This window comes from Acanthisitta chloris, unplaced genomic scaffold (genome assembly GCF_000695815.1).
Source record: "Acanthisitta chloris isolate BGI_N310 unplaced genomic scaffold, ASM69581v1 scaffold16391, whole genome shotgun sequence".
In the NCBI taxonomy this organism is placed as follows: Eukaryota; Metazoa; Chordata; class Aves; order Passeriformes; family Acanthisittidae; genus Acanthisitta; species Acanthisitta chloris.
Window position 1 is genome coordinate 40,924 of NW_008656709.1, and position 15,860 is coordinate 56,783.

Here is a 15,860-nt window from a genome sequence, read left to right on the forward strand (position 1 = left end):
ATATTTTAACAATACTTCAAAATTATTGACTGTGCTTGTGTAAAAAAAAAAGAAAGGAAATATTTAGGGGGAATATGGGAATATTTGTGTTATTTCTTATGTGCTTATTGCAAAACCTAAGAGTGTTTCTACTTAATATTTTCAAGTTCTACAATTAAGTATTACAGAGTAACATAAATATACCTCTTGATATGGTTTAGTGGGCATGGTGGTATTTGGTCAAAGGTTAGACTTGATGATTTTGGAAGTGTTCTGTGACCTCCACACATTATGTTTAGGCTTAGCATCTAAGATTTTAAAAATAATCCTTAATGTTTTTTTAATAGCAAATGTCTAATGTTATTCAAATGGCTCAGTCGTTAACTTCAGGGGTTTGTGTTTCTACCCATAATGATTTTTTCCACCAAAATTTGTATCCACACATCTAAAAAATAGTCAGGAAAACTAACCATTTTCATATAACTTTGAATCTCTAAAAAATGCTCATTGCGTAGAGAAAAATATTAAAGCAAATGGTAGATAACAGTTTAATTATCTTACCTGTATCTCCATATGAAGCTTCAGAAACATTTGTATGTGAATACAATCATGTTTCCCTATTCCTGATAGAAGAAAATACTATGAAGTTAAATATCAGCACAAAATGCATAGAGGTAATGATTCTTACTCTTTATCTCACCAGAAAACCACATTTTTTCCACCTCTATGGCAATTACTTAACACCTCTGCATTTCTAACCCTTCCACATATTTGTGATGATATTCCTGAGTCATAATCTCTGTCAGATGGACAAAACATGCCCCACAGATATTAAGGTGGGGCATACTTAGTTCTGTGAATCTGTCATAAAATATTATCTCTGCTGAGTTCCCTGCAAGCTGTAATGACAATCGGAGGAAGTGAGCTTGGAAGCAGCACAACCATTTCCTGCTTTCTGGGCCACGTTCTTTTGGGTACTCATTGAATTCCAGTGTGATTTTTAACCTCCACAAACTTGGGAACAGTTCAAAGATGGAAAAACATTTAAATGAGTGAAGCATCTTCAATAGTATGTTACGATTCCTAAAAATAGTCAACTGAATGTGAGAACTTGAAAGACTATGAAACCTATAGATGAAAAAAAATCAGTTGATGAGGTCATCTGTAATAATTCCTTGTTGGTTTTGGAAATTTCGTGTTCGTCATCTGTAATAGTTCCTTGTTGGTTTTGGAAATTTCGTGTTAATTTGAGACCAATTGGAATCATAGAAAATCACTCGTTGTCCAGAGTGAGCTGACATCACTCCCTCTAAGTGGCTCAACCCAGCCCAGAGGACCTACCTGGTGAGACCACAGTTCTGCCTTCCAACCTCAATATTTTTTTCCAGCTCAGGTGATTTCATAGAATCCCATTATAATGTACAACATGGTTTCTTTTTCCAGGTGTTTCATTGCAGAGAATAGGTTTATAATTCAGCTCCCTATAGCTCATTAAAGTGGAAGGGACATAGACAGGAAGGTCTTCTAGATCCTTTTCTGTAGTAGTGCTCTAGCAACTCCAAATATAACATTCTGTGTTGACAGCTGGTTTATGGTGACACCAATAGAACTGAACAAGTATGGGTGTCAATCTGCCCAAAAGGCATAAAATTTTTAATTTTGATTGCATTGCAAATAATTATTTAATAAAAAACTATTATCCCCTCCATTGTTTGTTTTGAGATTTTTTTCACTTCTTTTTCTGTTTTTCTCCCCTGCATCAGCAAAATCCTAGTCCAGACATATTCTCTGTCTCATCTCGAGGTCTTTTCTTCTATATCTGTTCACAGCAGTGTACTAAGACTGTCACCTGGTCATAACTCACTGGTCTTTAACATCAGCCCTTGGGTTAAACATGCTTGTTATGGAAGAAATTTACAATTTTATGTAGGGTTCCTTTTAATAAAATGAAAAAATCTATGTGTGTAGCATGGGGGTTCTTATTCAGTCATGCATCTAAGATAAAGTTTATTGGCAGTAAATAAAATTTATAAAGGGGTAATGTTTATCTGTTAAGGAATTGAAGTTTGGAGTGTAAAATAATTTAGATTGTATTTTGCAAGTTTGTTCATTTTCTGGAGATGTGTTACAGACATCAGACATATGGAACAAAGCAAACTTACGGTCAAATAGTACAGTACACACAATCTGTAGCTTGTGAACTTATAGGAGCTTATTTGGAAGAGTTTGCAACTGTGCTGAGCAGTTCTTCACAGCTCCCACTTAAAATAAACAGTCTTTTTGAAGCCCAGAAGTAGGAGCAAATGACAGTCATTCAGCATATGCACAAATAATTCATAGTGTCAAGTTCTGTTTAAAGTCTTGCTAAAGATTATTGACTTGAGATTCAAGATGCAATTTGAAAACTATTCCAAAATGACTTATCTTTTTGGTTATATGGGTGCTGATGTGGAACCAGCACCTACTTCCATTGCACCAGTACTGCCAGAATGTTGCTGCTGGTAAAATACAATTGATATCATCTCCAGATTTTCGCTGCTTATTTATGTTTCTCCAGTTAAGTATGTGTTTTAATTAGAAATCTCATTTTATAAGAAATTAGAAGACTGTCCTGGATTCTATTGCTTACTTTGGTTAATTTTATTCAAGGAAAGTAATGGTGCTGTTTGGATGCCCTAGTAATACCCTAGGGCAATGCCCCAGGGTAATGCCCTGGTGGTAAACCCTCATTTTTGCTCTGTTTTCTGAATGTGTGTGTTTTTGTGCAGGTTACACTGGAGAGCTGTGCCAGTCAGAGATTGATCATTGCATCCAGCAGCCGTGCCAAAACGGAGGTACCTGCTCGTCCAACATCAATGGCTTCAACTGTCAATGCCCAGAAGGTAAGTGGGAAACACCTGCCTAGTACCTCATACAAATCCCTGCTTTGTGGGCTGTAGCTATATTGATATATATATTTAAATATGTTTTTAAATTGTGCCTTAGTCCATAATTGTAAGCAGAAAAAAAAATCCTGGTGAGAAATCTCTTTATAATCAGGAATAGGATATGAAGTGTGGTAGGAGCTGAGTGCTTCAGCATATATATGGTGCAGAATTGTTGTTTCATTCTACAGTAGAAATCAGGCTCCAGCATTGTGAGAAAGGTGAATTTGAGGAGGTTTAGGATGTGGTCTGATTTTTATATTGTCCAGTAAATGTGTCAGAAAAAGTTGCCTCCCTTGTAGTATTTGCACATTCCTGCGTAAGGGCCGCTCGGCTAAAAGGTGTGTAAGAGCAGTAACTGAAGGCTAAAGGAATTATTTCAGTCCTTCAAAGATTTAATTCATTCTCCTTTCTATTTGGACATCCTCCTTCTTGACATGAAACCTTTTCAGTGAGTCTCACTGGTAAACCCTGTGAGTGTAACTGTGTGAACCAAGGACACCCCAATGGCAGTGTGTGCTTTCATAACACTGTGCTCACTGCAATGACAGATGCCTAAATTGTGCATTAAAAGTTATCCTGAGTGGAAGCTTTCAATTATGAAGCCTTCAATTAGTTATTTATAATTAAGAGTATAACTTTGAACTAATTATATTTGTGTCCTTACTTGATATGTGGATGTTATTTTTGTTCTGCCAGTACCTTATAATTGTTCTAAGGGTGCAAGTCTTTGATAACTGCTCTGGTAGTATCTTCTTGCTTAATAATGAAGGCTATTTGTGATTTCTTTAGACAGATTCCTTGCTTTGCTAAAGTGTTAGGCTTTAACACTTAACAGCCGTGTTGAAATAGACATTTTTGACAGCAGTGCAGATCTTGCATTTGGAAGAATTCTGAAAATTGTTTCCCTTAGAACTAGTGGTAAAATTCAGCCAGAAAAATATTAGCTGTTAGACTTGGTCCATAACTTGCTTGCATTTTTTCTTAGAATATCTGTTCAAGAATCTTTAAGGATGCTTTGCAGTAAATGAAATGATTTCCAATAATAAATGTTGGGAAAATGCCCAAATGGCATAAATGATTTCCAATAATAAATGTTGGGAAAAACATCTGCTGGGATTTTTGTTCAGTTTAGCTATGCCATATTTGTTTCTGTGGGTGGCATATGTGAATGGTTTGCTCCCAATGACCTAGTGAGGAATATGCTGACAGTGTCTCAGCTGCTGTCCGACCGCCGCTCGCAACACCAACCACGGGACATCCCTGGATGATGGTGTCAACCATCCTCTGCTGTGGGGGCTGTGCTGCTGGGACTGGGATAAAGTGCCTGTAACAACTCTCAGTGCCCTGCTAAGCAGCATTTCTGCCTCTGTCCCTGTGGCTGTGGCTGCTCTCCTGCTCGGGGAGCTCATGCCAATGGCAATTAGCAAGTGAGGGCAGTGGGGCAGGCTGCCAGCTCCACTTGGCCCGCCGGCCCTGGCAATGCCACTCTTGCAAATGTGCCTGCTGGCTGTGCCAAGGGCCCCACGCTGTGCCTCTGGACTGCACGGGAGCCCTGGAGTACAGGAGAGGAAAACCTGCCCTCCATCTCCCTCCAGAGCCATTCTCCCCAAGAGGGAGAGGTTGCCTGATGAGCCATGGGTCGCAGCGTTTTAGCTGCAAGAGATCCACATCGCTTGCTCTCCTCTGGGTTTGCTCATGTTTGGTTATCTCTGTGTTAAGCTATTTGATTCCTCAATATTGTTGCCTGCTTTGTACCTTGAGTATTTATCTTCTGCTCCTTTGTTTTCCACTGATTCATATTTGTATTTGATCAGTTCCCAGTTGTTTCTGTTGTGTACTCTGCTTTACATAGGCTTATTTTGGCATGGTTATTGGACTATCTTAGTGTTTAGGCTGTATGCTTTGCTCTTTTTCCTTCTGGGCACATTAGTATAATTTTCTCAGTATTCTGATCTTTTGGGGTTTTGGCATTTCTGGTCTTATTATGTGTTACAAGCCTGTGCCCCTTTTCTGCTTGGAGCCTTGAGGCTTTCTATGCTTTCTGGACTAGCCTTAAAAACACAATGTGATTTTTGACCTTTCCAGAGGAAAGCAAATAACTAAACCAGTTCTTTAGCCACTTCCAGAAGTACCTCTCAGCTCATAGGCTTTGTAGACAGGCAAACATGCATTTTGGGTCATCTTTCTGAAACTTTCTGTGCAGAGGTATCAGTTCTAGTCTCCCAGTATCATTTCCATGTTTCCAAGAACAGCTGTGTTAGAGAGCGAAGATCGAATTTGGGGAAAAGCTGTTACTGTGGTTCCTCATTTTTATGTTTAACATGCTTACATGGTATAAATGTTTGAAAAAAACACTGAGGCAACAACAAGAAAAAAAGTTGTACTGAAATATGCTTACAGCTGTTAATACCAATTTTTGTACATTGACCTGCATTTCTTCCAAGGTAGAAAAAGCCTTTGGAGGGGATAGAATACTTCAGGAATCACCTTCTGGACTGGTGGGGATTATTTCCCTTAGAAAGTCTATTTTTTTATGCACAGTCTCTGATTCTTAGTTCTAATGCTCTGGTGTAGCCTAATGAGCATGTTAAGTAATAAGATGTTTCTTTTCCAATTTGTTCTGGAAGATCTACTAATGCCAATGAGCTCAAGAATTCAGATGTTTCCTGTAAGGAAGGGAAGAGTTGATTTAACAAAATATATTGTGTAAGTTTACTAATGACTGTCTTTACCATGATCCTTCTTACTTCTTTTGAGGTATTAGTCTATCACAGAGGCATATTTGGAGAGCTTCTCTTTAGATTTTGAGGAGATTTGGTAGTTTTTGTTAATATAACAAAGGATAGGTAATCGAAAATTGCAGATGCAATAACTTTCAAATTTGCTATTTTTAGCATGTCTGCACATTTTCCATTAAAAAACTACCAATCCCCCAGTTTTCTAATTTAAGTGAGGTCTCTTGCTCTGCTGCTATTCTCCTGCTGTGCTTCATAGTACTTACTAGTGGAGAAAAGGCCTTTCCTTGTGTAGTGTAATTCAGCACAGTGGGGAGAGGCAGCCAAGGAACTCAGGTATGGTAAAAACTACAGACTGGAGAGACAATGTGGTTAGACAGGAAAGGATAAGAAAATATAGAAAGTATAACAAAGGGAAAAGAAAAAGATGGCAGATAAAGGAAGAGATGGAAACAATGAGGAATGATCTTGGAACTGTGCATTTCTTTTCCAAATGAGCTCCATGGTTCATGAAAGAAGCATGGGATGGCTTGAAGAAGGTGAGATCTGAGGCACTGGAAAAGCAGCCTGTCTCAGATGGGAGCAGGTCATGACTATTCTGTAGACAATTTTACTGTCTTAAGAGTCCTTGAGTAAAGGAAGCTTCATCATGCTTGCATATTCTATTTTGTAGGCTTTAATGTCCAAAATGTGTCAGACAATAAACTCTTATCTGAAATTCTTGGGTCACCTGTCCTAAAGAGAAAATTGCATCTTATACTCAAATTGAAGTAGTGAAGAAGCTTAAGCAGTACTAAGGACTGAAGATTTGTTTGAAATTTTGGCACTCTATTGAAAGTTTTGTTAATAAATTATAAGTAATATTATTAAAGAAATTTCTAGACATTCTAAAAATAGACTCATAGTAAACATATCAACCTGAACATGAATATTTGAAATTTATTTTCAGAATAATTCCATAAATACCCTTCTCACTCTTACAAATCTCCTCTGGTTTTCTTCCACTCCTTGTAATGCATAACATACCACTGTAGTTACAGTAACAGTAATACATTTTATTTGAGCTAATTGGGGTACTGCTCATCAATTTATAAATTTGGGTGCTCCATTTCCTTTAAGTCACTGAGAAGTTGCATATATTTCCAAAGTACCCTGAAGTGGAATCGATTATATAAATAATAATTGGAAATATAAAAAAGCACAGGTTAGAATAAGCAAATGTCTTTACATTAATAGACATTATGAAAAATGTTTCAGTGGTAGAGAAACTAGTTATCCTGACTTATGTAGTTCTCAAATTCATGAAAAACTTTGTTAAAAGTTTTTTTTTAAAGTGCATGGATATTGCCTGATCATGTGATGAGAAAATGTGTTCTTGACACATGCAAATTTTGTAAAGTTAAAAGACTTGGTAGTCATGTATATATTTGGTTTTCATATTTTAAACATCTGGAGAGCCTTTGTTAATCTTGCTCAATAGTTAATATTAAAATATCTGCAGGTGTTTCTGAAGATACTGGAAAGCAGCATATTTGTGAATGCTCTTATTACAGTTTCTGTGGTTTAGAAACTAGTTTGGTAGCTATAGAAGGTGTTGTGATTCACATGTGTTGATTTGCAATAGCAGCTAGAAAATGCACATTGTCACCATGAACTTTGACTGTGAGAAGTAATTTGATGTAAAATAGTTTAAGTTTCAAGGTCTTCAGTTTTTTCTTTCCTTCATTGTTCATATAAAAGCCTTTTCCTCTAGTGCATCTTGCAGATGTGATGCTAACTTCTTTAGATTTACATAGAATAAACACGTTTGCTATCATAATTCCAGGAAACTGAGTCACACAGCTGTTGCCTATGGAAGATTTCCCAAGGTTACTGGTGATTAGAATGCAGAATTCTTCATATTACCATAAGAGAGTTTAATTTACCTGAAGAACATTTTGTTGTTAATTAAAATTTTTTATGGCTGCTTAGTTTCTGGTACTTTCTGCTAATCTAATGTTTTTACCTGGCACCTTCCCAAATTGCTTTTATTTTTAATAGACTTCTCCTTAATGCTTGAATCGGTTTAACCTCTATTCATCTTTATCCGTAAAGACTTAGCTAGGGTGAATTTCAATCAAGATCTTACAGCTACATTTTAATGATTTCTTTATCCTTCTGATTAGTATCTTTTTTCTCTTTACAGAATTCTGCTGAAATGCCATCAATTTCTATTTCCTCACAAGACAAATTTCTTAGGGAAAATAATAAATTGCCTTGATTCCTTTTCATACTTCTTCCTGTATTTCAAATGTAAAGGTTTTGTAATCCTGTGCCCTAGCAATTCACAGTCTTAATTTTTCACCTTGCTGTAATGCTTGGAATTGAGTCCAACATGACATTCAGGCAAGTTGGTTGTTCTGCAGACTCTATAAAAGGCAGTTCTACAATGTCTTCAGAAAATGTTTAACTTCCTTGACTTGCACATAGCTCTTTTGCTTTCAACAGCCAAGTAATTAAAATCCCACCGTGATGAGAAATGTGGCTTTTATCCAGAGCTCTTCTGACTGAAAACATTTTCTGATCTAGTTTCTGTCACTGCCCTGGAGGTCTGTAGCAGTTTATAAATCACATCACCTGATGTCATAGTGTTCTTCTTCTTGACAACTAGCCAAATGATCTGACTTGTGTAAGCACAAATGTTGCATTGTGCATTTAGCAGTATAAATATTTTCTAATTTTGCATTTCCCCTTTACCTTCTGTGTTATTCCTTTGGTAAATTTTCTATTCAGGTCTTTCACATCACCAGTAGTATTTGCATTTCAGTAATGTCCCTGTTATATCAATAATGACCTAGATGCAGGACTGGGTTCTTGTTAGCTGGTTGAAGAGCAGTTCAGGGCATATTTGTCTGCAGATAGACAGTACTGCTTTTTTTTTCCCTTCAGCATTTGATTCTGTTTTCAATCCATACACCTCTGAATTTGATTTTTAAATTTATTACTCGCATTATTTGCTTTCAACAATTGTATTTGTATGGATTTAAATGTACATTCAGGAAATGCCAAACGATTTCCAATTCAGGTGTGTAACTGCTGCTTCTTTGAATATTTCCAGATATTTAACTCATACTTAAGATTTAAACTTCCAGAACCAGCTAAACACATTTCACAGTGCAGTCAAAGATAGCACAAAGGGCAACATGTTTTAGTGTATTTTAAACTTGCATATGTTCTTGAAGTACTTTGTCACTTGAAACATTAGCCATCTGCCAGTAAGCTCAGGTGTGTAACTGCTGCTTCTTTGAATATTTCCAGATATTTAACTCATACTTAAGATTTAAACTTCCAGAACCAGCTAAACACATTTCACAGTGCAGTCAAAGATAGCACAAAGGGCAACATGTTTTAGTGTATTTTAAACTTGCATATGTTCTTGAAGTACTTTGTCACTTGAAACATTAGCCATCTGCCAGTAAGCTCCTCTTTGTGGGGAAGATTCCTGCTAAGGCTGGAGTGAAGCAGCATTAGTGTCATTGTGTGACCTCAGATCTCCTTGAGCCTTTTTAATCTGGTTTCAGAGTTAGTGCAGAGATTTCACTGGACTCTTTGGCTGATCTCCTCCTGGTAATAGTTAAAAGCCCTTGCAGATTCTTTTAAATCTAACCAAGATTTTCAGATAACAGTACAGGCTTTTTTAATTTGTCAGTGAACCATTGCTGGAATTCAGTCCTTGGGCTCAGGGTTTCTATTCTTTGCAGGTTCTGATGGTTAGATATCATCTACAGGAGGGACCTCTGATATAGGATTGCACAGTATCTGTTTTTAAGCTCTCCCTGCTCAGCATTGGTCCTGATAAAGCCCATGAAACAACTGGTGCCATGGGATAGCAAAATGGACAGGGCAGAAGGCTCTTGCCTGTTCTTCCCCTGTGCCCTGCCAGACCTGCATTTTTTTCCTCATCTGTTGCTGAGTAACATAAAACTAAATTTTTAGAAGTTCACTCTGTAGGTTGTTGGGAGTTTTTCTGTTTGTTTGTTTTTTGTTTGGGGATTTGGGTTTATTTTTTAATGACTCTTTGTTTTATTTTTGTAAATAAGATTATATTTTCCATGTTTTCCCTTCAATAGCTCTGATGTAAGATTTATAGACATATGCAGGGAATGTGGCCTTTGAAGTCATTTTGTCCAGGACATAATAATTTGTAGATGCCCCTAAAATCCTGCTGCCAATGGTGACCAAGAATATCCTGGTTTTGTTTGGAACTCACAGAGCAGTTGTGGCCTTTCCATCTCTTCTTAGTTGCAATAACCTAAGTTTGGTTAATTCTGTGAGTAGATCTCTGTAGCACAATCTGTGTGGGTTACTCCCCTCTGCTAATGGAACCATTGTAATGTTAAGAGTTGTTCTACAATGTACAATATTCCAGGGGACTGTAGTCCTGAGAAGTGATGGTCTGTACAAATGGACCAAATGCACATATAGAAATAAAATTAGAACTGAATGAAAAGGACAGTTTGCTCTTCTTTTGGAATTTGAATAGACTTTTCTGACTTGCTTTTGGGTGCAGTAACTATGCATTGTGTTACTGCATATATGATATATCTAACAATATAACTATAGATATTATACAAGTAAATAATAATATAGTTGCAAACTGTAGTTAGTATACTGCAGTTTTCTCAAATATTATTCTTTTTCTACCTCTGATTTTAAAAAGGTTACTTGCAGGAATATCCTTATTCCTATGTCGAATTTTTGCATGATGTTGCTTCAAGAAATCATTGTCTTTCCTGCTAGTGAGAAGTCTGTTCTCGTAAAAGATATTCTTTAAATTATTGAAGCTCAAGTATAAACCCATGTGCTGCTCTGGAGGTTGTTATTCTTACTAAATACATTAACAGTTATGGAAAAAAGGTCAGTTTTAGCTTTTTTTTTTTTTTTTTTATTCCCTGGGCTAGTCAGTTCCTGATCTTTACAAAATCTGCTTTTCTAGCCAGATGCATTCAGAAAGCAGATAAACACTGTCAGTTTCAGCAAATATTTTTGCAATTCACTGCCTTAATCATATGATTTTAGCTGAAACATCTTTTATCATAGCATATTAATGGACAAGATTAGAGCTTAATATGTAGGAAATCTGTGTTTTCATAGTTTTCATAGAACAGAAAGAAAGGAATATAGAAATATAGCTATATCACTGGCTTACTTTTAATGTGTTTTAGTTATTAAAATTGTATGCATAACAGAATGCTTACTTACCAAAGCCATTTATTTCTTGCAGGGTTTTTAGGAACCTCTTGTGAAGACAAAATAGACCCTTGTGCATCATCTCCCTGCCAGAACAATGGAACCTGCTATGCAGACAGACTTGCCTTCTCCTGCAGTTGTAGTCCTGGATTTACAGGACCTACATGTGCTCAGCTGATTGACTTCTGTGCTCTGAATCCGTGTGCACATGGCATTTGTCGCAGTGTTGGAACCAGCTACAGATGCCTCTGTATCCCTGGTTTGTACAAACAGTTACATGTTTTGTAAATCTTCTAATATTTTATATGTGGATTCCATATATAGTTTCAAATTACTTCCTTTTTTTTTTTATTTTCTGTCTGTAAATCACATTGAGCAGATGTTCTGTCTGTTTAATGCTAGGAATCTACATACTTCACATTCCATTTGAAAAAGCAAAAATTGCAGAGTGTGCCCTGAAAATACCCACTGAGATCCATATGGCTGATCTCTACAGCTGTATTTCAAAACCATAGTCTGCAGGATGAATCTTTTAAAGGTGAGGTATCAGTGTCATTGGAATTAGAAAATTTGGTAGAGAAACTGGAAAACGCGACACTGATCATTAGGGAAGGAGTAGAAACAAAGAAGGTGGCTGAACAAAGGTAGAGAAGGAGAAAACTTGGTTACTCCAAAGGGTTTAGTTCTGCCATCTGTGTTTGTGTGTTCAGAAATTCCAGTACAGCTGCTCAGGTGAGTACAGCGCGGAGACTCAGCTGGTAACTGTTTGATAACAAAACCTGACACTGCAAGGTGTCTGAGGAGCATTTTGCTTAGCTCTAGATCTTTTTTCTTCATTTTACAAAACCTGAACAAATTAAGGGGAAAACAAATTTCCAGTGTGCAAGGAATAAGCTAAGGAGATATTGGATAGTTAGTAGCTGTACATATACATAATACTGCCACGTGCACATTGTTCTACCAAGTTCCTTCCAGAGCTTCCAGCTTCTCTCTGCTGCTTTTCCTTGTCGTATGGGAAACCAGGCACAATTCTTCATCTCTTCCTTCTCGGTTAGCAGGATGTGCAGGTGTCCTACCAGTCACATATTTGTGGGTAGAAGGTGTCAAAATCTAACTGCTGTTCAGAGACACTGAAGGTGCCATCAGAAGTTTGTTTTGGAGCTACTCACAAATGAACACAAGATAGTGGGAATTTGTAGCTGGATTTGACAGATTTGTAGTTCAATTACATGCTTCTTTATAAAAGAGAAAAATGTGAAAGTGAAGTGCAGGCAATACCATAGTAGTGTTATCTTATAATTAGATTGTTGACAGCACTTATGAATTTACACATACAAGATTATAGGAATCTCATGTAAAAGCTTTAACCATTAAAACCTATTAATGTATTTAACCACCACCACAACAAAAATCAGCCTCTATTTTATGGACAGTTTTCAGTACCCTCAATTTTTCTGCATGCATGCTTGCAACTTTTCAGAAACCAGAGGGTAGGTAGGCTTTTGTGGAAGGACAGGTCCACATGTTTAAGTGACCTCACATGTTTTCAGCTCAAATATTTCCATGAATGGTGTGGACAGTTTTCATCACAACAGAAGAATGGCATTATGTAATGTAGGAGAATATTTCCTAATATGTGGTTTGTTTAATATATTTCAGGTGGTGAAGATGATAATTCTTTCATGACAAAAATTTGGTCTTCCTTTTTGAAATATTTAATTCCTTTGCTGTTTAGTTGCATAATTGAGGAATCCTTAGAGAAAAGAATAGAGTGTTGAGATGGAGAGCAACAGGCCTAATCATATTTAAATAGGGCTAACATATCCAGTCTGATCAGAAGTACAAACTAGAATCCATATCAGTTGACAAAGTATCTTTTTCATTGCAGGTAGTTGAAATTGCCAGGTGCTGTTTTCCTACTTTCATGTTTAGAACTGAGTATTTAATAGTTTAATATTTAGCCCTTCACTTTGGATAGTCTTCTCCACAACCAGACCCCAGAAAGACTATACAGCATAGAGAATGAATAGGGAACAAAGGTCTGAAGTTGAAAAAAAAAAATCCAGAAAAAGAGGATAAAAGTGCTCAGTGGGTATAGGACTAGAGAGTTACTTGGCAGCATCAACCTCTTCCTTGATTGGCTGGTGAATATTTCAGTAATTTGTTTGGATTCATGAAAGAAAACTGCTGGTTTATAGCTGTTGAATAGTATAGGCAGTTCAGGTATGGTCAAGAAACATCCCTGCAGAGGGTAGAGAAACTATTAAGATGAGGAGCTGCCTGACACTGGACAACAAGGAAAGTGAACAAAATTTAACAATGTATTTTCATCTTTAAATGGTTTTTAATATATGGCTGAAACCAGAGTTGACTGAAAAAACCAGAGATTAACGATGAGCATTTTTAAAACTAACAGTTCTGTGTGTACCCTGGGAAGCTCTGAAAAGAGTTGTCAGGATTCAAGTGCTTTGAATTGTAGAAATCAAAATACAGGATGAGATATTCTACCTCTATAAAGTGATGGGAAGATAAGTCAACAGAAACCTGAATTTCTGAATTCATTTAAAAAAAGTTTCTTCTAAATATCTGTTCTAAAAAGGGGGCCAATTTCAGGAGCATTGGGAGGTGTCCAGAATGAGTGTCCCTTCCCCAGTCATCCATACCAGGAAAAGATAGACATTTATCTTTCCAAGTAAACCAGGAAAGTTTTAATCTTCTTAAGCACATTCTTTGTGTGTGGTTCAAACAATTAAGAGCTAGTTAAATATTCTTGGACAAATAAAAGCTTCTTCCTGAACTTTGTCACCTAAACCTGATTAGAATTTGATGGTTAGATTTGTTCAAATTAATTCTGTGTCTCTCGAGACTTAAAAGTAGTCTTAGACCTCTCATGTTATGGAAACTTATTTTATTTAAATAATATTTGCACATTTTAATACAGCTGCTGTTATAAATTTCAAATGCAAATCTTTAATATAGTATTTTTCATTTTGTCTGGAGAAAAAGTGGAAAAGAAATCTATCTGGAAATTGCATAACAATATTGCAGCAAAGTTTTGCATTTGGCTTTCTTAAAGACATAAAGATTTGGAAACTGCAAAGCACATGTACCGACATTAACACCTGCCCTCTACTTTTTAAATATATATGATGGCATATATAGAACATTTGGAAAAAAAGAAGAGTTTCAGAAAAATTTCTACAGACTATGAAGAAGGGTGGCAACTTCAGAAGTAGTACCATAGAGTATGTTTGATTAGATTTTTCTGCTCATGCAGCTTAATAGATGGTTCGAGGAGCTCAGGTTTCTCTTAGGGCTTTTGCAGAGACCAGTGCAACATTTTTCTGTAGCAATAGCAATTCTTCTTCTCTTCTTCTCACATTTTGGAACTGGGGCTGGATAGGAAAACTCTGGCAGACAAGACTTGAGGTTAATTCCATTACTGACTATCTCTGAGCCCTTTACTGCTTCTGTTTCCTCATCTTGTTTCCCCTTCTACATTAAGACAACCTTGCATGCAATCTGGCCGTGGCTGGTGAGCATGCCTTCCTACCTTCCTGCCATCTGGAGCAATCTTCTCTCTTTCTCTTATTAAATTGCTGTATAAACTCAGACTTTAACCGAACACATTGATTTCTTGTCTGTATAGCATGTAACTCTGTTAGTGAGCAGCCATATATATGAACTCATGCTGTTCCCTGCCAAACAGAGCTCTCCAGGATCAGGCCCCATCAGGCCTGCCCATCAAGATGGGATTTTAGATTCTGCTGCCTTGTTTTAGTGAAGTGTTAAGTGTGGATAAGCCCAGGGAATCACCATTGAGGAGCCAGTGTCTAAAAAGGCTCAAAAGCTTTCAACTTTGTTCTTTATTGATTTAGAAAGGGACACTAAGCTTTTGCCTCTCTCTTTTGGTAACCTGATAATGCAGATATTCTCCAGAGCTTGCTCTGCTGTATCTTTTGCTCTGTCAGCTGCTCTCAAAGGCTTTGACAAATCCCATGGCTTCTTCTCATCAGCCTGTGTGACACAAATTGCCTGCTCCCTTTCCCATTTTCTCCTTTTCCTGTTAAAAATCTAGCTGTGTGCAAAGCCAGTGCAGTTCAGCATGTAGGTGTCTGAAGGGCATGCCAGAGAGCATCAGGGAAATAACCTGACCTCTTCCAGGCAGCCTCCCTGGTGCCTAAGAAAGAGGAAGAAAGATTTGGAAATTGAGAGGAGGATGGCAACAAATCTGTTTCTGCCTTTGTGAAAACCAGTAGCAGAGGGACAGCCACGTAGAGGGAGAAGAGGTAACATAGGGACATCCTTATTTTAGGTTTTTTTTTAAAGTTCCTTATCCATTACCCAGGCTCTGAAGAGAGCACATCAGAATGGGACCTTCATTGTCAAGTTCTGCTTCAGTTCATGAAGATGCTGTTATTGAAGGCTTTTTCCAATTTCAAGTGACCTGGATAAAAAGTTGCTCTTTTTGAAGCTGCAATAACTAATGTGATTTTTTTCCCCCCTGTTCAGGACTCAGTAGCTGGGGAAGTGTTAATGTAGGTATTTTTTCTTTCTTTATGAATACATCCACAGAAATGTTGCACATGACAAAAGATGCGAAGAGCTGCATTTGGCAGTGGCTTTGACCATAAGAGCATTGTAACATCACTAGAAAGAGAGGAAGCAACTACACTAGAACCCGTTATTCTAAAACAATTTCTGAAAAATTCTCCTGTTTCAATCGAAATTCTTGAACAAAAACACAAAAATTATTTAGACTTTTTGAAGAGAGATGTATGATTTTGGTGTGCTACACTGGTTAGATGTCAGTATAATTTAAAAGCAGTAATGCAGTGAGAACACTCGTTAGGAATGATGCAGTGCTCCTTAGCAGCTCAGTGGGGAGAAGCACATCTCTCCCTCCCTCGGGTGCCTGGTCCCCCAGCAGAGCTTTCTGCACCAGGGTGAAATCGTGTGTGGGTGAGACCTGCCCTCTCGTGGAGAGAGG

General features: G+C 37.3%; 1 protein-coding gene across 1 annotated transcript in view; it reads left to right on the forward strand.

Annotated features, from left to right (window-relative positions):
- DNER (delta/notch-like EGF repeat containing) overlaps positions 1-15,860 on the forward strand; it is a 74,270-nt gene that overhangs the window by 36,771 nt on the left and 21,639 nt on the right. The window contains exons 7-8 of the mRNA XM_009084441.1: positions 2,748-2,861; positions 10,905-11,129. Of these exons, the coding sequence (XP_009082689.1) occupies positions 2,748-2,861; positions 10,905-11,129 (339 nt within the window). The remainder of the gene's footprint in view (positions 1-2,747; positions 2,862-10,904; positions 11,130-15,860) is intronic.